The 22,574-nt window shown below is 36.8% G+C and overlaps 1 protein-coding gene across 1 annotated transcript in view; it reads right to left on the reverse strand.

Annotated features, from left to right (window-relative positions):
* The window catches only part of COL5A2 (collagen type V alpha 2 chain), a 178,161-nt gene that overhangs the window by 44,204 nt on the left and 111,383 nt on the right, over positions 1 to 22,574 (reverse strand). Inside the window, exons 10-18 of the mRNA XM_034429209.3 lie at positions 20,196 to 20,249; positions 19,896 to 19,949; positions 18,422 to 18,475; positions 14,175 to 14,228; positions 13,928 to 13,981; positions 12,448 to 12,492; positions 10,840 to 10,893; positions 10,176 to 10,220; positions 2,808 to 2,861 (exon numbers count right to left, since the gene is read on the reverse strand). Of these exons, the coding sequence (XP_034285100.2) occupies positions 2,808 to 2,861; positions 10,176 to 10,220; positions 10,840 to 10,893; positions 12,448 to 12,492; positions 13,928 to 13,981; positions 14,175 to 14,228; positions 18,422 to 18,475; positions 19,896 to 19,949; positions 20,196 to 20,249 (468 nt within the window). The remainder of the gene's footprint in view (positions 1 to 2,807; positions 2,862 to 10,175; positions 10,221 to 10,839; positions 10,894 to 12,447; positions 12,493 to 13,927; positions 13,982 to 14,174; positions 14,229 to 18,421; positions 18,476 to 19,895; positions 19,950 to 20,195; positions 20,250 to 22,574) is intronic.

The raw sequence follows: 22,574 nt of genomic DNA on the forward strand, positions 1-22,574 counted from the left end.
AATAAGACAATTTATTTAGGACAATTTTTCCCAACCTGCACTTTCTAATGTGTGAGACCAATAACTCCCCAAATTCCCAGCTAGCAGCACCCCTGGCTGGAAATTTTGGGAACTGCAGTGCCAACCCATGAAAGGTTTTCCAGTGTCAAAGACAGGGAATATTTTTCCTATTCCAATTCTTTTACACTAAATAACCTCTCTCTTCTCAATTTTGTTTAGGCATTGCAGCTGGGAGGAGAGGCATTAACACTGCACGAGAAGTAGACAGTTAATGACACCATATAAATGAGTAATAAATTCTGGCTGTTCTCAGCTTTTCTGCTGTTCATTATTCTGTGGCACCGAATCCAAGGAGCACTGCCAACATCCATTTAAATAGATTGCATTTCCAGCTGTTTCAGCTTCCTAAGGGATGTTGCAACCAGATCTGTGCAAATCAGTAACATCACATTCACAATAGTAAAAAAATAATAATGTTAAAACGATATATTGGGAAGTAAAGTTAAGTTTATTTCATCTAACTGATTATCTCTACGTGATTTTCTCAGAAACAGGCCTCTTCACTTCATAACTGGATGTACATGTGATATACTTGCTTGTCCTTGGTTCATGCCTATCTCCCATTTCAAATTACATCCATCCACATCTGGAGCTGCAACAAAATACTTGACTAACAAGCTTTTTGCAGAGTTCTTTTAGAGGGGACTTTAGGGCAATATGCTCACAAAACAATACCCATAGTGGTGGGTTGCCCCATAGAACTGATAGTAAAACTGGAGGGAGGCTCCGCCCACTGACCCTGATGTCATCAAAATGCTTCTGCACATGCACAGCAGAGCATGCACACGCGCGAGTGAAGTGAGCGTGCACGCGCTGCCACATTGTGAACCAGTAGTAAAGGTAAATAGAAACCACCCCTGACGCTAATATCTCCTGCTTGACTTCTCCTCCTACTAGTGAAAAAGGCTGCAATACTGATAGGCTATTTGGGGGTCTCAGGGCTAAAAAAAATAAATGCTAAGCAAACAGAATTTTGTCTGAACTCAGGCTTAATCAGTCCTGTACAAGCCAAGTTTCAGAAACTGGTACTAAACTTTTGTTTGAATCTGTAGTTTTAGAAATAAATCAGAATGTGTAGTCTTTCTATAATGTTGACTCTCCCCAAAATTATTCAAAATCCTAGCAAGCAGGAGAATCAATCTAAACCTAGATCATGAGAAATAAATTAACCAAGGGTTCTGTCAATTCCTTCATTTCTACTGAGTACATGTTCCTAAAATTGAGGTTCCTGGTAGAGTTTATTCCTCTTTTCCAAAATCTGAATGTGATAAACTGCTATCATGTCACTCCTAGTCTTTCTTTTCATGTCTAGCTATTCTCCAAAGCACCTGAGGGCATGACAAGAAGCAATGGGTGGAAACTAATCAAGCATAGAAGCAATCTAGAACTTAGGAGAAATTTCCTGACAATTAGAACAATTAATCAGTGGAACAACTTGCCTGCAGAAGTTGTGAATGCTTCAAAGCTGGAAGTTTTAAAGAAAAGATTGGACAACCGTTTGTTTGAAATTGTATAGGGGTTCCTGCCTGAGCAGGGTGTTGGACTAGAAGACCTTCCAACTCTGTTATTCTGTTAAACAGTTCATGGTTGCAGGAATTGGATATGTCTAGTTTGATGAAAAAAAAGGACTAGGGGTGACATAGCAGTATTCCAATATCTAAGGGGCTGCCACAAAGAAGAAAGGTCAACCTATTCTCCAAAGCAACTAAAAGTAGGACAAGAAGCAATAGATGGAGACTAATCAAGGGAAGATCCAACCTAGAACTAAGGAGGAACTAGGTTGGGATTTCCTGACAGTTAGAACAAATAATCAGTGGACCTGTTCATAACATCAGAGAAATAATTTCTAAACTAAGAGGCTTTAATTATGAGCAATCATATTTCCTACTACCATTCCCACTATGGTAGGTGTCCATGTATGTGCGCCCCTCTTCGAGTCAGTGTTGACTCCTTGGGACTGCCTGGACAAGTTCCTGCAGTTTTCTTCATAAGATTTCAGAAGTGGGTTCCCCTTGCCTATTTCCCAGGGCTGAGAGAGAAGTGGCTGACCAAGGTCACCAGTAGTAGGTTTCAATTTTTTTTACTACCGGTTCTGTGGGTATGGCTTGGTAGGCGTGGTATGGCTTGGTGGGCGTGGCTTGATGGGCATGGCAGGGGAAGGATACCTTAAAATCTCCATTCCCTCCCCAATCCAGGGGAAGGTTACTGCAAAATCCCCATTTCCTCCTGGTCAGCTGGGACTTGGGAGGCAGAGAATAGATGGGGGTGGGGCCAGTCAGAATTTTTACTACCGGTTCTCCGAACTACTCAAAATTTTCATTACCGGTTCTCCAGAACTGGTCAGAACCTGCTGAAACCCACCTCTGAAGGTCATCCACCTGGCTTTGCCTCTAAAATGGGATTAGAATTCACAATCTCCTGCTTTGTAATCTGGTGCCTTAATCACTACCCCAAACTGGCTCTTTTACCAGTTGCATGAAGATAACGTATCCTACAAGTTAAGCTCTGTTCCTGATATCTATATGGACATATATATCTTGTTAGCAACAATATTGAGAAGATATATCATTAACTTCTCCAAGTTTTTAGAAGTCTCTGCCTAGCCTGGATTTCCTGTTGATTTTCTATTCAAGTACTAAGTAAATCCATTTGAGAATGGTTCTTGAGCTGAGGTTGACCAAGGGCTACCATCTAACTGTACATTCCATCACTGATTAATAAAGTTTTTTTCAAAAAAAACTACTTACCTTCATGCCAGGTATGCCAGGAAAACCTGATGAACCAATTATACCGAGAGGACCCTATAAAGAAGAGATGTTGAGGATCAATGAGAAATACTCTAAATATTCTTGCAAGAGCATGAATTAAACCAGGTTTTCAGTGTGGAAGGGAGCTTTAAGGAGCAACATACTGATATATAGAAATAAAATGTTTATTTCATGCACACCTTTCTCATGGAAAAGTAATGATAAGACTTTTGACTATAATTTTATTACTAATATTTAACAATGTAATGGAATGGAATATTGTTTCATGCCAGGAAATGTTCTGTGGACATTTGGAATGATTAGCCTCAGGTCAGATGTGAGTAACATTTTCATTGGATTCTTTTTTCACATTTCTTTATGAATGAATGTAGACTTTTTTTAATGTGGGACAAAGTGAAACTGACAGATCTTTCTGCTAAGGGTTTAACTCATATCTGCAGTATTGGATCAGGATTTTCACCTATTTTTATCAGACTAATTCCTGATCTTTGAACAACCAGGCACACAGAAAGGACAGCCTGACTGCTTCCGTTGCAGCTTCCAAATTTGGGTGATAAAGAAAGAAAGTAAGCATTTTTCCTGTTAATTTCTGTAAAATAACTTGACAATATTTTCCAATTTATTTATGGGAAAAACAGAAAAATGTGAAGATATAGATATAGATATAGATATATAGATATAGATATAGATATAGATAGGGTGTGTGTGTGTGTGTGTGTGTGTGTGTGTGTGTGTTTTCTGAGGTTTTCGCGGGTGTTTGTATGTAGGTCTTTGGTTATTCAGGTTTTCTCCTGCGTAAAATTGGAAGTGTCTTGGCATAATATAAATATATATTAATGGTTGTAGAAGAAAGTGAAAATGGCAGATTTATCTACCCCGATCCTGTTCTCTCAGGATGACAACAAATGAAAACTTACATTTTGAACATTAATGCTTTCCACTTCAGTCTAACAAATAGTCACTTCTGTATAAAATAATACTAATAATAATAAAAGTGAAGGCTATATAATTTAACTAATCTCAAAACTAATCTCAAGACAGTGAAAGTCCCAAAGGCACAGATTATAATGCAGAGTTTCAAAGAAATAAGAAAGCATTAGATGAATGAGTTACTTTGAATATTAAGGGAGAAAACCCTGAAGGGGATTTACATCATGCCATCACATAGTTTGATAGTATAAAGCAATAGCAATAGCACTTAGACTTATATACCGCTTCACAGTGCTTTATAGTCCTTTCTAAGCAGTTTATAGAGTCAGCATATTGCCCCCAACAATCTGGTTCCTCATTTTACTGACCTCGGAAGGATGGAAGACTGAGTCAACCTTGAGCCAGTGAGAATTGAACTGCTGAACTGCTGGCAGTTAGCAGTCAGCAGAATTAGCCTGCAATACTACCCTGCAATACAATACTAACCTGAAATACTACATTCTAACCACTATGCCACCAAGGCTCAAAGCTAAAGCTGTTTTGTTTTTTGTTTTCTATTTAACCAAGAGCTGGTGCAGGAGAGGTATATTAGGATTTTACTTTGAGCAGTTTTGTCCCTTGGCCATGCCATGGTTTTAAGCAACTTTGAAAAAATGATGATGAATACTTTCTGCAAATGGTTGAAAGTCTGTGTTGCTGCCAAAGAATTCCTCTATGTGGTTACAGGAAAAGAGAGTATTCTAATCTGGATCATTGCAGAGCAAATCTCTCTTCCTTATGATAAAATTCTAATATTCTCCCTAACTTTCATGCCAGTTAATGGTTTAAAGGCCAGACATATTACATCCAATTTAACCCAAGTGGTATTCTTTTGTTGTTTTTCTGCTAATTTTGATTCACTTTAGACAAAACGCTTTTGGCAGCAACAGAGCAACATACAAATATGTTTGTCTTCTACTCTAAGATGCTTTAATGGAGCTCTACTATTACTGCTTAGTAAACTGTAACAATTAAGCTCAGCGGCCAATGTTTGAAGTATGGAATCTTCAAAGTTGGGAGCTGAGTCAGCTGAGACATCTGCCAGTTTCACTTTTTCCCACATTGAAAAAAATATATATTCTATATTTATTCATAAAGAAATGTGAAAAAAGAATCCAATGAAAAATGTTACCCATTTCTGATCTGAGGCTACTGATGCATTCCCTATACAAGTTAAAAGGAGACAGAATTTGATTGACCATTCTCTTTAAATATTTCACTTCCTCAAAATAGACCTGGGGACTTTGAATTTCATAGTGCTTGGATGTCAGTGCAAGTCAAGTTGCGGAGAGGCAGAACAAATCTTTAGTACTGTTCAATGCTTGCAAAGCAGCTACAAAGTTCCATCCAAAGATCAGAGCAGAGTTGTAATACAAAATGTCACATTCCATGTCATCTTGAATGAAGAATCGGACATCAGAGTCATTAGCAGAAATTATTATTACTGTATATCGCTTCCAAGACAATGTAGTCCATGGACAATAATCAAACATATACATCATACTAGCCACCTAACTTGAATATAAGTATTGAACAGAGTCTGTGCCACTGTTCATTTCTTCTACAGAAAAGAAGAATATCCTTTTTTAGAATAGAATAAAATTGCAATAGTGGTGAATATCTGTAGCTCAGCTGTAGGATGAGGGTGAAGGTTCATTCTCCAAGATTGTGGGTTGGTTACTGAATGTTTCGTTACCAGGCTAGGTAACATCTTCAGCAGAGTTTAGGGGATGTCAATGTCAATATTCTGTTTATAAGGGCTTCAGGTGTGAGTGTGTCAAGTGAGGGTTTTGTGATGGGTCAGCTGTGAGTCATCAGTAAATCTTGTGATGGGTCTTGTGATGGGTCTTGTGATAAGGAGATTACCTCAGGTCAGGGTCATTGGGAGGCGAATTGCTGGTGAGGGGATTGGTTGAAGGTTAGTGCTGTCTCTGGTTGACTATGCAGTTGATTTGGATGCTGAAGAGTTCATAGGCTGGTTGTAGGTCAAAGTGTCTGTTGGTGGAATTTCTTGTGGAGTGCCAGGCTTATATGAACTCATGAGTGTGGTGGGTGGTAGCATGGCCGATAATTTTTGTGTTGCTCCATTTGAACTGGTGCTGGTGTGGGACTAGATGAAAGATTTGGGATCATAGCATTTGACTGCCAGCCGGTTTTTAATTGACATGATGTTTGTCCCACGTAGAACTGGTTGCAATGGCTACAGTTGATTTTGTAGATTACATTGTTTCTTTTATCCTTCTGTATTTTGTCTCTGGTTCTGGATAATTCCTGGAATGTTTTATCTGGTGCATAAGCTCTCAGTATCCATACAAGCAACAAGTGATCATAATCATAAAATACAATCATCATAAATCATAAGATACAACACTCATTGATAGTCATAGGATATTAAATAAACAAACAGCATAAATCATAATAGGATACTAAATAAAGGCAACATAAATCCTGAAATACAAACAATGAAGTTATATGACTATAATTAGGTAATAGGAAATAGGAAAGATGAAAAGATAATAGCTAATATGGCCCTACTAGGTGGTTTGACATCCTAGGGCATAGACAGTGTTGTAGGAATTAGTTGTTTAGCAGAGTGTTTAGCAGGGGCAGATAGTCCTATGTAGGTCCACTCTTCTGTCTTCCAAGTAGTGGAAAGATTTCTATTTGGGTTGTATAATGCTTTTGTGTGTTTGGCTATTCTGAACAGTTAGATTGCTTAAGCAATCTCTGGACAGTGTTGTGCTGCAATAATAAACTTTTCCAAATCCTTTCAAATGTTCACTAGTCCCCTGTGATTTCTTTTTCTTTTCCTTGGCTGACTGGGCTCTTCTTGAAGAACAAGATGCATATTCCAGTATAAAATATTGTCCGGAGTAAAGGATGTGTCTCCTGGCAATCTTAATAAGAAGAATGATCTGTTCCAGAAATGATTGACTATGGGAAAATTATTTGGTTTCTGGCCTTGTATTGGATTTTATTCAAAGCATCCCTGCAAAATCTCATCTTCTTTCAAGTTATTAGCCATTTGTGTCTTCCTTTAGAAAGTTGGAGGCAAAAGAACACAATCCACACACAAAGGAGAGTTGCAGAAAGACAAAGGATTTGGGAGAATAACAATAATGAAATCTCAAAAGGGAAATGAAAAAACAGAAACAACACGGCAAATGTCGCCGACTGGGTGCCAAATTAGATAAAACGCTGTTCTTTGGTTGAACCCTGTTGCCTCTAGTCAGGACAGATTCCTAATCTAGATCAAGAACATCTTACCAGGGAAGGGAGGTTTAATTTATTCTCCTTCATTTTTCTACTGAGATTTACACACTTTCACACCGAAAAGAATACATTTTGTAGCAAGATTAAAGATAGGCCTGACTTGAATCCTAATGTGTGTTTCAATCACCTGAATCATATACGGGTAACATTCATGGCAAGGATAGGGTGCAATGTTTGATTATGCTTTTTTATATATTAACAATGAAATCCATTTTTCACCTCTGGATGCTGCCATGACCAAAATATCTGGACACAACTTGAGCACAATGGAGAAATACAGTAGATCTAGGGGAATATTTTTCAATCTTGGCAACTTGATGATGTCTATCTTTAACTCCCGGAATTCCATGCTGGGGAATTCAGGGAGTAGAAGCCCACACATCTTCAAGTTTCAAGGTTGAGAAACATCTATGTAGGGAAAGTCTAGGATTTGCAGTGATTTATCAAAAAGTCAGGTTTTGGAGGTGGGGATTAGGGTTAGAAATTGGATTTTCTGTTGGGAAAAGATGAGGAAACAGAAAAACAGTTTGAATAGAGAAAAGCCACAGGAAATCAAACAATTATTTTTTTTTATTGTGATGTTGTGTTTCCTTATGTTCAAATTACCTTTGCTTCAAATTTCCCAATCATTCTTTTATTTTAATAGTAATTCATGTATTAATGTACACTTTCTTCTACTGACATTATTGTTCAGTGACAATATGACTCAATCTATCCAACACATTTAGGTTTTTTTCCTGATCTTGTGAAAACATATGGCACATTTCTGCACACTGGTTGTCAGGCTCACTCTGCTTCAGCCAGCTCTGGAGACAGATGAAAGGAGATTTAATTTGGAATTATGTAGTGCTAATGGTTATCAACCATGTATATATGTGTGCATATTTACATACATATTTTAATTTTTGTGATGTTTTAGTCTACTATATATTTCCTTCTTTTTGCCATTTAAAATTCTTTCACAAACTATCTCTTATTGTTATCTTATGATTTATCACATGTTTGTATGATTAATGAGTGTAACTATGATTTATGATCTATGACTTATCATTTTGTTGTTTGAATGTACATTGAGAGCTTATGCATCAGTGTCAAATTCCTTGTGTGTTCAATCACACTTGGCTAATAAAGAATATTCTACTCTACTCTACTCTACTCTACTCTACTCTACTCTAAAGAATAGTCTATTCTATAAAATAATAGCTGTTAAATTAATGTTATTGATTCATTAACCTGGTCAAATCCATTCTGGACATAATCCACAACATATTAACTTGGAAGGCAGAAAGGAGGGAAGAAAGTTCTAAGTTTCGTGCTTGCTGAATGGCTGCTTGAAAGTGTTCCACAATTTTTTTTTAAAATGCAGCTTTCATCATATTGCAAGCTTTCTACTGGTTACCTGAAATTCAATCTGAACTCTATATTACATCTAAAGTGGATCAGGTCCTTACAATGCAGTGATGACAACGCTCATAATGCACCCATGTTCACCCACACCCATGCACATGCAGAAAGGATTCCTTTGGTCATCAAGCTTTTTAGAATTGTCTACTGGCAACGACTGAGGAGGCCTCGCTATGGCGTGATGAGACAATTTTGGAAAGGGAATTGAGTATACAGAGTGGCTCACATTTGAAGACTTAATTGCCTTGTGGGGTTGGATGTCTCTTGAAGAGAAATTTCAATACATGAGAAGGCATAGTCCTTTCTTCTCTAAGGATGTATTTTTCCCCAACTGTCTCCCTGCACGCAGCAATTATGGCTTTAAAAATTGTCCACTGCTGCCAATAAAAACTTCTTAAAAGCCTAGTTGTTTTAGACAACTAGACAGCTGTGGGCCAGATGGAAACAGCCCTCAATGTTACATCTGGTCTATGAGGATTTATCTAGAGTGAAGAAGTGGGTTGAATTAATACAAGAGTAAAGTAAGTACATTCCACTAAACATTTCTTCTCCGTCAGGAAGAAGCAACAGTATGTATGAGTTGAGTTTGTTTAGACATTTCCAGAAAGCAACTAGTGAACGCTAAAGGTGTTCTCCTCTTTTTCCCCACAACACCGACCCTCTGAAGTGAGTTGGGCTGAGAGAGCCAGCACCTTCACCACTACATCAAATTGCCTCTTTCTTTTCCTGCTACTTCACAAATAAGTAAATAAATAAATAAATAATCCAGGTTGAACATGTTATAGGTTTTGACCCTGAATTTGGCTGGTCAACAGTTCCTGATGCCTGCAAAGGTGTCCCATAAACTGTTTTACCTAAGATACTATTTGTGCAACTACTGAACACACATAGAAACTGTTTTGCCATAAAATGTAGTTAGCAGTTTGCTTGTTTGTTGTCTTGTTTATGCAAGAAATAAGGTGGTTACTAGTTTTCCTCCTTTCTTTTCTGTATTTCTGAACAAAAAAAATAATTTAAAATTCTACCCTTTTTTTTTTTTTTGCAAACTTTGGTAACTGTTTTACCATTATATCTAATCTCCACTACCTGTACAAAAAGCTCTAAAAGCATATTTAAAGGACATCTTAGATATGTTTCTATGTATTTACAGATGGTAGTGGAGTAAGTGTAGGTTAGGGTTCTCCAACATGTTCAATACTATTGTCACACACACACACCAAGGTTTAATTGCCTAATTGTTTAATTGTGATCCATTGCCTTTGTTGTTATTGTTATTTACGGTACTATTAGTTAAAATAATATTATTTTCTTATTTTCTCATATTTAATGTTTGAAGTTGAACAAAAGGAAGGGAGGGAGGGAGGGAGGGAGGGAGGGAGGGAGGGAGGGAGGGAGGAAGGAAGGAAGGAAGGAAGGAAGGAAGGAAGGAAGGAAGGAAGGAAGGAAGGATTGAATTTATCTTTTTCCCCACCACAAATCTATAAGATACTTTGCACTGGGAGAGAGTGACTAGCCCAATGTCACCCAGTAAATACCATAGTGGATACTGAAATCCAGGTTTTGCAGTCCGAGACCAATAGTAAATAGTTCTGTTTTGCTGAGAGCATGGTTCTGTAAAATATCTTAATAAATTATGACGTTATGAATTGCAAATCTGTCAAATCCACGTAATGAAAATGAGGATTCCAAAGAGATACTTACCGCTGGTCCTGGTTTCCCAGGCATACCATGTGAACCACGAGCCCCCTAAGAGAAAAAGAAATAAAATTACAAGGTAGAAGTTTGATTATATAACCATGATTTCCAATGGGACATTGATTGCTACAAGGGATATCAAAGAAATATGCCACCAGTTTCTATTAGGAACAGAGAGGCTCCATCACTGCACATGTAACTCAAGACAGAGGTTGATTTCTCATTGATTACAAAGTCTTCTTGCAGGGAAGACTGAAGTTGTAAGCACATTTCCTTGGAAATAACTTGGCATAGAAAAGTCATCCCCTGTTATTTTCTTAACTACTTCAGGGGAAAGTGTTGTGTTTTTTTTAACAGAACAGAAGTAGTCTTCTTCTTCAATGTGGTTCAGATTATTTTCAGCTGCTACTAACATATAGGTCTGCACTGATAACTGCTGTTCTCTTTCTACATGAGGGGTCTAAAAAGCCATTAGAAATCCCCAATGCTTTTTAGTTGCTTTCTAGTGCAATTGGCCAAAACTGAGTGTTTCCAAAATTAGCTATTAACTAGAAGTCAGATTTAAAGTGATCAGCAAGCAAAGAGATATTTAAATCAGGATGGCCTAACAAGCTGCTTCAACAATTACACTGGCTTTATATACGTTACTGTACAAAAAACAGTTACTTACTGGAACGCCCTGTGGTCCAATTCGACCTCTTTCTCCTGCCATCCCTCGGGGACCCTGGAGTCAATAATACCAAAAGAAAAAGATATTAGTCCAAAGTTAAATAGGAAGTGGAGATCATCTGCTTGTAATTCTCCCCAACTGTATGACTGACCTATAATTTCCTTTATCCACCCCAAAACAAATATTATCTGGGCAGTCAGCATAAAAAGAATAAAAGTTCAGTGAATCTTAGGTAAACATACAGACGCACCCAAGCAGTTCAGGAAATCGAATTTAAAACATCTTTTAAACAAGACAGAAGCATTATGAAGTAAACATGTTGTGTCGAACATTTTTTTCTATGAAAGGAGCAGCTAGGAAGATGCAAAGAAAATTGCTTAATAGATGCCTACACTAAGAATACTCTTCTGAGGCAATATATAACACGTATGGCATCTCCAATTTGGTGTTAATTATTAGGCAGGTGCATAAAGGATGAGACAATCTATCGTCATCCTATCATGACATCCAGTTTCAATTAAATGCAATTAATGTGAAAGAAAGAGCAGATACAGGGAAAAGCAGAGTCAATCACCATTTAAGGTCAATGATGACAGAAGAGGTATAATACATTAAAAATTATAATACAATATAGAGGCATAATATAAGACCAGATAATGTATCTGCTTTTCCTATAGCAGGGGGATCAAACTCAAGGCCCGTGGGCCGAATCTGGCCTATAAGGCGCTTAGATCTGGGCCACTGGGCCACCCTGAAACAACAAAGGATTGGCCCGCGGTGCCTCTGCCAGCAAAAACAGAGCTTGGAAGGGCCACGCACAGCCATCCCAGGCTTCATTTTCAGCTGCGACGGCCTCCTGCAGCCCTCTGCCAGTGAAAATGGAGCTTGGCGACACCCGCCCCCCCCCCCCAAAGCATTGTTTTCACTGGTAGACGGTTGCAGGAAGCCGTCGCAGCAGAAAATGGGGTCCAGGAGCCCGTTTTTGCTGGCAGAGTACTTGAGCCACCACAGGCACCCCTGACACAAGTGAAGTCATGCTGGCCACACCCCCTGGCCAGGCCCCCCGAGGTCAAACACAACCTTGATGCAGCTCTCAATGAAATCGAGTTTGACACCTCTGCCCTATAGCAACAATGGTCATGGATGAAACTGAGGGAGACTTGAGTTCATAGAAAAAAGTTCTTCCCATGGTATATGGAAAGCAAGTTATGTTGTCTTCGTTTTTTAAAAAACAAAAACAAAATCTCCTTGCATTCTCTCAGTTACTACTACTTCAAGGCCCAATCTGTCTGATTGTCTCTGTAGAAAATAAATTACTAGTATAGCTTCTGTAGTAATTAACTTTTTCCACCTTAAAAAAAAAACATCACCCCTTTGCTCAGTTTTCTTACAGTTTGGATGGCAGCTGGTATAGATTGCCATCCCAACTAATTTTATGACCCTGGGGTCTAAAACGAGAGCAACTGAACAAGAGAGCTGAATGAAGAAATAAAATGGATTAAGATATTTCGTCAATAATTAGACTAAAACTATAGTTATACAATAATAACAAAAACTACAGGAGGGAAAAAAGAAAATAATTGTGAATAATGAATATGATACACTCACCATAGGACCTGTTGCACCCATCTGCCCTGATGGACCTGATTCACCCTATACATTGAGTGGGAAAAAAAATAGTTTATTCAAACTTAGGGACCCACATTTCAGCAACAAAGCAAAAAGCAAAATACACCTTGCAATAATCCCTCATCGTATAATGAAATTAAAATGTAATATATACCCCAAATAGAAATGGGTTTTTTTTTCCGGTGAGACTGGTCTATCAGGGCAACCTAGTCTACCCAAATGTGGGATGGAGCATACTGCTTCTGCTTTTGCCTTTCAGTCCCAATCCAGGAGCCTTGGCAGGCAATCGCTTTAGCGACAAACTATTTTTGTGTTGGATTTATTTGTCGGTAAAATACAAATTCTTCCAAATAGAAGATAGTTGGAAATTATTCCAAGCGAAATATCAGATATTTGTGAGGTTTTGTCATATCATTTTGATGGCTTCTCCTTCTTCGTCTACTGATCCTTCAATGACATCTTCTAACATATACATGAAATGTATTGTTCAAACTAGATGGCCTTGTGAGAGTGAGGGATTCTTGAGGACAAATTTAAATATCTTAGAAGGGATGGTTCCTTCTTCTCAGGAATTTATTCCATCCCAATTCTTTTCAAATGGAAGGTTATATTTTTAAAAGGTATCCACTGTTGCCAATGAAAACTTTTTAAAAGCCTAGTTATTCCAAAGGCTAGACAGCTGTGGACCAGATGAAAATGGCTCTCAATGTTACATCTTCATTCTGCCAGTATTTCTCATGTGTGAATTTCATCTAACCTTGCAACAGTGAGAGCATCCTTCTGTGAGTTTCTCTGCAATATTTTTGTCACCTAGCTACAAGCAAACTTTGATGAAACTCTTAACATATAGTTCTTTTTGGCTTTATCTAGATTAAAGAAGGCAGTTAAATTAACCAAAGGATAAAGTAAATCTATCATACTAAAACTTTCTTCTTCATCAGGAAGAAGCAACAATATGCATGAATTGAGTTTATTTAAATCCAATTTTAACCCTCCTAGAACTACTTCTATTGAATAGAACTAATAATACTCAATATTGTCATTTTGTCTATTGCTAAACATAAAGAACTCAAGGATCCTGTCTGATTGGCTACTTGTTATTTACTTGTTTTATTTATTTACAACATCTATATAGTCGTCCATCTTTCAACCAACTCTGATTGACTTCTAGTGAATACTTGTTTTTTTTTCTCTCTACCCTTACTACAGCATAAGTAAGTAAGTAACTACATGATAAAACCAGGGTCTCTTTTTTTGGCTCTAAACTTAGCTGCTTGCATGATTTATGCCCCTTCTGAATAATAATTATTTTTGACATACTTTTTTGCAAACACATCATGCATCATGATGTGAAGTTTCTTCCATAACTTCTCTAAAAGTATACAATGCATCTCATAACAAGTTGAAGCAATAGAACAATAGTATTTTACCACATGGCAAAAAAAAGTACAAAATTTACCTTAGATCCATGGGCTCCAAGTTCACCTTTAGGGCCATCAAGTCCTTTCTCTCCCTGTGATGTAAATATAAATCCACTCAGCAATTGCAGTGGCATATAAATCCGGTAAAAAACAACAACAGACAAATAATTTTGAAGCCATATTCACCGAACAAAGTGAAAAAAAAGAAGCAAAGATTTTTTTAAAAAATTGCAAAAGAATACATGTCAACTCTTTCATTAAGAAAGAAGATATATTCACACTTACTCTAGGACCCTTTAGACCTTGATGACCTGGTGTACCAGGAAAACCTCGAGCTCCCTGAAACAGAATGAGAAAATCCACAATTATATAATGAAACAAGACACTTCTTCATTTCAAGTCAGACTACTGTCAAATCCTCCTTCCTGTCGCCATAGTATAGATAAGGGGTGTCAAACTGGCAGCCCATTGGCCGGATGCATTACGTGCAGGCCACACCCACCCCGGCTCCGCAAAAGGCAAAAAACATCATGGTACATCATGTGACGTGATCAAGTTCGACACCTGTGGTATAGATTTTTGTACCACCTATCTATCCACAGATGCAAATTGCCAATAGTCATTTGAACCATGTATGGGCTTTGCATGTAAGAAAGATATGCAGGGATAAATGTGGTTCTCTCTACATCTTCTTAGTGGCCTCTTAACATAATAATGAGAAAACTGAGTGCCCTAATCATGACATTTTTTTAATTATCCAGCAATTTGTACAGTAAAGAATGTCCTTTATTCCTGGAAGTATATGTCAAATTATATACTGCATAATGTACATAAGGAGCATTTAATACAGATTTCTTCTTCTTCTTCTTTTGACTATGTGTGGATGACAAGGAAATTCAAAATGGAGACAATAAGGGCAGAATTATTAAGTTCCCAGATGCAAGGATGGTAATATATAATCCATTACATTTTAATCTTCAGAATCTTGGAAGTGACACCAATTGAGGAAGGCTAGTCCAACTTTTTTTTACTACCGTGTTTCCCCGAAAATAAGACCAGGTCTTATATTAATTTTTGCTCCAAAAGATGCATTAGGGCTTATTTTCTGGTTAGGTCTTATTTTGGGGGAAATACGGTACTAAATGCATCCATCTGGCTGACAATCTTAACTGGGGCTTATTTTGGGGGTAGGACTTATATTAGCATCCTGAAAAATCATACTATGACTTATTTTACGGTTGGGTCCTATTTTCGCAGAAACAGAGTAGGTTCTTTATGAGATGAAAATGGGGAAATATTAAATACTTGGTGCAAGAAGAGGTAACAAATTGAAGTATGAGGATTGAAATACACAAACACTGGAAAACATCACATATGAATACTACAGTTGCATATGCCCTGAAACTAAGAATTATAGAACAATTGAATGATGGGAGAAGATTTGAGGTACTTGGCAAAGGAGAAAAGGAAAGAGGCTCACAGATAAAATAAAGAAGGGAGGCAACCAACTTTAAAAGGTAAATAAACAGGCATTTGTAGAAGCCACAAATTAACATTCTGGCATTAATATAATGCACACCTGAGCTTTCTACATTACAAAATCTTAGCTTCAGGATGCAAAATTATATCCAAATTTCACTGCTTATGCTTAAATAAAAAATAACTTTGAAAAGCTTCAAAGGAAGTAGCAGATGATAATCTCAAAAAAGAGGGGGGGGAATGAAATTGCAGAACTTGTTGTACAATATCCTGCGAAAGCCTTTTAGTTCCTACAGAGTTGAACGTATTTTCTTCAAGAGTGTGGAAAAAAGTACCATTTAGTAAGTGGGGATCCCTTCTCTCCTGTGATCTGATCAGAAAGCAACTAAAGGCATTACCCAAACTGAAACAGCTTGATTTTAAGTGTCTTAGCTTTTCTGTTCATTTTTCCCCAGGGCAGATCATTCACCAGATATGCTAACTTCCAAAACTTGCCAGAAACCCAAGTCTATCTTTTACAGGTCTTTGAAATGGTTTGAGATTAATGATTAGTCATTAGTTTCAAAAATATTTGCATCTTTTAATGTTTATTTATTTGTCCAAGTTTTCAAAGGATTTTATCTGAAGTTTTTTCTTTTAATTTAGGTTTATTAATAAATAAAATAAATGGTGAAGCACACCATAGAAAAAACTGAGTTATCAGGGCCTTGGAGTTTTTATACCTAGCAGTAATATAAGTTGAGCTGTTGCTGTTCTTTAGCTTAACAAAATAAGAGAGTTGGAAGGGACCTTGGAGATCTTCTAGTCCAACCCTCTGCTCAAGCAGGAAAACCTATACCATTTCAGACAAATACTTCTCCAATCTCTTCTTAAAAAACCTCCAGTATTGGAGCACTCACAACTTCTGGAGGCAAAGTATTCTACTGGTTAATTGTTCTCACTGTTGGAAAATTTCTCTTTATTTCTAGGTTGGTTGTCTCCTGGGTTAGTTTCCTTCCATTGCTTCTTGTCTTGCCTTCAGGTGCTTTGACACTGCTATCATGTCACCCCTAGTCCTTCTTTTCATAAAACTAGACATTCCCAATTCCAGCAACTGTTCTTCATACGTTTTAGCCTCCAGTCCCCTCATCAACTTTGTTGCTCTTCTCTGCACTCTTTCTAGAGTCTCAACATCTTTTTTTATATTGTGGTGACCAAAACTGGATGCAATATTCCAAATCTTACCAAGGCATTATAAAAGTGATACTGAGACTTCACATGATATTGATTTCATCCCTCTGTTAATGTAGTCTGTGTTGGTTTTTTTGGCAGCTGCAGCACACTGCTGACTTATATTTTTAAGTGATTGTCCACTAGGACTCTTGCAATTACTACTATTGAGACAGGTACTACCTATTCTATATATATAGCAGGAAAGCATGCTGCTATATATACATGCAACCTGGGACTATTTATGTGAGATTCCTAACTCAACAATGTAGAACTGTCTGCACAACAATATGGGCATCCTGAGTGATTTTTAAGGCCAGTTTTAAGCATTTCTCATTCAATTCTGAAATTTAAATGCACATGCAAAACAATGAGAGAAAATGTGCCACTGTGGTTTTGCCTGATTGGTCAGGAAATATACATCTTTATAATCAATATAGCTTTGGAATTTGTCCTGTCTATTATGCACAGTTTTATAGGTTTGCTTGGAAAACAATCCATTTTTGAACCAGCAATCTTAAAACAGAATTTTTAAAGCTTTCTTCTAAAACCTTTATATCATAGGATTCTTTCAAAAGTGCTACTGTATTGTATTTCACAGGATAGCAGATCACATACTTACTTGGAATGGAAGAGAATAATAATTTTGCATTGACTGTTCAATGAGAGAAAAAGTTAGGAGTTTCCTGACCAAACTGGCAAAGTGACACCTACCGGTAGTAGCCATTTTTCTACTGGTTTGTTCTAACATTTTTGTTGTTTTGCTTCACATTTTTGCTTTTGGAAATTTACTAACAAATATTTTTCTGTAATTTTGTTTAATGATAATACTTAGTATGATATGCTTTTTTTCATGCTGATCAGAAATCAATAATATAAACTATTGATCCTCTTCACGGAGGATAGAGACAACAGAGAAAACTTCTGGCTCATCCTGATATAATTACAGGTAGATCACAATTGAGCCCAAGATTTCTGTTGTTAAGTGACATACTTGTTAAGTGAGTTTTGCCCCCTTTTATGACCTTTCTTGCCACAGTTCTTAAGTTAGCAACACGGTTGCTAAGTGAAGCTGGCTTCCCCATTGACTTTGCTTGTGAGAAGGTCACAAAAGGGGATCACATGACCCTGGAACATGCAATGGTCATAAATATGAGTCAGTTGCCAAGCATCCGAATTTTGATCACATGACCATGGGGATGCTACAATGGACTTAAGTGTGAAAAATGGCCATAAATCCCTTTTTTCAGTGCCATTGTAACTTTGGATGCTCACTAAATGAACTGTTGTAAGTTGAAGACTACCTGTATAAGTCTATACTATATACTTATACTATACTTATACTAGCAAGTATGCTAGTATAGCATATATATATATATATATCAACTATGATACATACTGATACTCTCCATATGAAAATTCTTTGTCTATTTAGATGCATTTCCTGAGTGCATTGCATTAACATTCAGTTTGCAACAGAAACTCTATGGATATGGATGGATACATCTTTTGATCTTTTACATGTTGTTTTTCACATTTAAGACCATTAGTCAAGAATTATAGGTGAATTTTTTTTTCATTCTTATCTTTTATCCCCAGCTCTCCTTCCTATGCTAACAATATAGTTTCCAAAGATAAAATCTCTTGCACGTTCTAAAAACCAGGTAAGTTTAAGAAATTAAGCTAACAGGATACAGGCCTTTTATTTATTTTTTTTCTTGTTTCAAAAAGATACACTTCTTGATGACACATATACATTGTGTAAGTGCAGCCTAGGATCCTTTACAGATTTATTCCAAATTTAAATGTATGGTTTGTTCAGAAGAACAAATAATTGTACATACTGGAGATCCTGGAAATCCAACTTCCCCAGGTTGTCCTGGTCTGCCAGATTCACCCTAAAAGAACAAAACAATAAAGTCATAAAACCCCAAAATAAAAGCAGAGGTTGATCTGATTGGGTTGCTGCTGCCAAGAAGAGAGGGTGTTGGTTACATGATGTGGTTTTTAATGTTGTAAGATACCTGGAATCACCTTGTGTGAGTTAGGCACCCTAAAATTTGTTTAGTAAATGAATAGATAGTGTTCTAATATCTTGCACAACAGCGAGTTTCTTTTCTCTGAAACATGTTATCGTCATTCAGCCTGAAGGCATGAGAAACTCTTGAAAGTTTATTTCTTCAAAAATAATGCATTTTGAATATTGTACCAATATTTTCAAAAATAAAATTTAAATATGTGTAACTATTACCAACCAAGGTTTCTGTTAACCCACATGTAACACTCTAGTCATTTATAATAAGTGTACATCTCTTTTCTTTGAAAACATCAGCAATAGTAGGTAAGTCAAGGTTCCAAGAGACAATGAAGTTATATTAGAATGTAGCAATTGCTCTACTAATGAAGGCTACCTCACTATGGAGTTGTTGGTTGTAGTAAAAACCAACAGCAGATTATGCTTCAGAGTACTATATATGTCTTCCACTGTCATAAAGCACAATTTTGTTTTATTGAAAACTATCTATAATAATTTTCTGTGCCACACACCACATTATACCAGAGGATAATAGTTTTCAGAGTTGAGTTACAATGGATTGCGAGGAATGGCTCAAAATCAGGCAACTTGTCATGCAGGAGCAGCTACATTTTTCACTAATACAAAATCTGTGTTGGATCAAGCCCACTGTATTCATGTAACTAAGGGTAAGTCAATATTCCATATTTTAATGGACCATTGCATATGTGTGAAAATGGTTGCAGTACTATTTAGCCACCAATGTCAGTGACTGGTGTAAAATAAAATAACAATGATTTCCTCCCGATTTAGGCAAGGAATATTTAGTATTGAAAATGTTCAATTTAGTACTGAAACTAGATCAAAATTTATTGCATCACATTATTATATGGTTGACTATGCCACCTTTCCTCAATCTAATATCATCTGGACATCTTAGGAAAAAATTCCCAGAATTCTGAGCCGGTAGAAGTTGAATCTCAACATACAGGAAGGTTAGCAGGTGAAGGAAGGGGATTTTTTTTTAACATAAATGCTTGCTTTATGATTAAAACAGAGAAGTGAAAAACAGGATTTCATTTAGTGACTGCTCCCCTCTAGAACTTCCTGACCAAAGAAGTTTCTTTTGCTAGTGTTTAAGATCCTTTCAACAGATGGTACAGAATCTTATTTTACAAAAAATGTTTTATGGGTGACAGTTGCCTTGACATAAGCTTCCTTGCTCTGCTAAATAAACTAAATGTTTTCTGATGATTATTATGTAACGTGCCTAGCACTGTTAAGAAATCTATTTTAAAACTTACATCTTCACCAGGCTTTCCTGGAGGACCTTCTGGGCCACGAACACCAGGTGAACCCTAGTAGAGAAAAGATGCACATTTACAAAACATTAAGAAGTTAAATGACATTTTAAAATGCTTAATGCAGAAAAAAAATACAACATAAAATTAAGCAATCAAAATTGTATACAGCTGTTTTGATAAGAAATTTGTTCCCCAGACTGATCAACATAACTTCTGAAAAAATTGTGACATACCACAACTTATAAAGCTCTATTATACTACTTCCCCACCACTAGGTAGTATGTGCATAATTGACCTTACCATGGATCCTGGGTCACCAACTTCACCTGGAGCACCTGGAGGCCCAATAGGACCCTAAAACATAGATAGATAGATAGATAGATAGATAGATAGATAGATAGATAGATAGATAGATAGATAGATAGATAGACAGACAGACAGACAGACAGACAGACAGATAGATGCATATATATTAGTAATGAGGCAAATCAGGACAATGATGTAGCCTATCAATTAATGAAAACAATCCACAAAAATAAATGCAATATATTATAAGAATTAAGATAGCCTAGGTCCAGAATTTATTATCCATAATCCTATTTTCTTAATTTGTAATTTTGTAAAAATAATTTCATTCTTTCATCATCTCTATAGCCTGTGAGACAAAAGAACCTGAAGTTGAACTCAACCAAAACAAGTTAACTTTTGTTTTTTTGTTTTTTTTTTTTAATTTGATTTATATGCCGCCCTTCTCCGAAGACTCAGGGCGGCTTACAATGTGCTCAGCAATAGCCTTCATCCTTTTGTATATTTATACAAAGTCAGCTTATTGCCCCCACAAACTGGGTCCTCATTTCACCTACCTTAGAAAGGATGGAAGGCTGAGTCAACCTTGAGCCTTGGCGAGATTCGAACCCTGCAGTAATTGCAGGCAGCTGGTCTTAAGCAGCTTAATAACAGGGTGCCTTAAACCCTTGTACTACCAAGGCTCTGTTCAAGTTTCTTTGAGGTTTTTAGTCATGACTCTTGATACAATAGCACTACCCCTGAAAAAGCAGTTCATTGGGAAATTTTCTGGTTGGTTGGGGGTGAGAAATATTGTTCTGCTCTAGCTCTATCTGGAATTAAAGGAGGACTAATGCCTTCAGTATTTACTTCTCTGGACTAGACTGCCACAATGTGCTCTACATGGGGCTTCAAAAACTCCCTGGAAGTTTCAATTGGTCCTGAATGCAACATTCCAATTGTTAGCTGGTATAGGTTAACATGAGAGTGTGACACCTATTTTCTAAACCCTAACTCTCTACTGACCTCTTCCCATATCCCTCTTAATGTGCTGGATTTAATTTTAAAAGGCAAATGGCTTGACACCAAGGTCCTAATGGCTTTTTTTCTCCAACCGGTTTCAACCTGTTCAACTGTTATATCTAAAGAGAGCCCCCTTTCTATGACATGAGGAGGCGGAGGCATACAGGTGCTGCTGTTGCTGTGCTTGTGTTTCGGAATAGCCTCCTTCCAGAAGTTTGATCAGCTTCTCCTTTGTTGGTTTTCTTCAAATTATTAAAAAGTGAGTTGTTCCAGGGAGCATTTATGGAATGAAATCTCACTAACAACTGGTTGGTCCTCTAACTATATGTCCATTACTGCTGACTACTTATATTCATTTTCTTTTCATTCATCTATTCATCCATTAATCCATTCATCTGTCCATTTGTCCATTCATTCATTCTTGTATGGCCATCCATCTCACCAGATAATGCTGGGCAGCAAACAATTTAAAAAATAAATAAAAACAATGACAATAATGTAAAAATTAAAATATATAGGAGGAGAAAGGTGTGTTGGCTATGTTTGTAGTTCTTGAGCTATTTGTAAAAAGAAAAGCATAAACAAACCAATGAATGAATAAATGCAAGACTACACCTCACATCACAAATTGTTAAATTAAACAAGAAACGGTCCCTGCACAGACTTGGGTTTTTACTACGTATTATAAATATTTTATTGTGTTAATTGTAACTTTGTATTTAATTTGTTTTGCTTTTATTTTTGTCTTGCTTGCAGAGCTAAAGGGTCTCTAAAAGTGCAGCAGACATAAATAAATACAATAAGAGGGCAGACACGAGCCAGGAGGGTAAATAATGAAAAGTGTGTGATAATATTATTCAAATTTTGTGACTTACTGTATGTATTTGGGTCACATATCATGACATCAGTATTCAATTTTGGTATCATTACTGTATACTATGAATGCCATTGATGGTACTATATATATATTATTTAGAAAAACTAGAACAAGGGGCAAACCTGTAACTCACCATCCCTTTTGCAATAACTTGGCATGCAAGCTTTATGCAAATTAAGCTTTCTATTTGCAGTGCCGCTCCTAAGTAGAGATGTGAATTACTCTACCTCTACTTTAGATCAAGCAAGAGTTGTGAGTACATCTGCTTCAAGATAAGCTATGGATAATATTAACTCTGGTTTGATTCCTGAAATTAGCCATCTTAAACCTACATTGTGAGTTATAAAGCTGGTGTATTTCAACAACTTTTAAGATAACCCATGCATATAACTTAAACTGTGAAGAAGAATAAAATGTAAACAAATTATTTCAGGCACCACCTTGTAAAATGAGGAGACATGGAACATACAAACTCAAAAATTATTCCCTAATGG

This window comes from Pantherophis guttatus, chromosome 1, assembly GCF_059756535.1.
Source record: "Pantherophis guttatus breed Tessera chromosome 1, ASM5975653v1, whole genome shotgun sequence".
NCBI lineage: Eukaryota > Metazoa > Chordata > Lepidosauria > Squamata > Colubridae > Pantherophis > Pantherophis guttatus.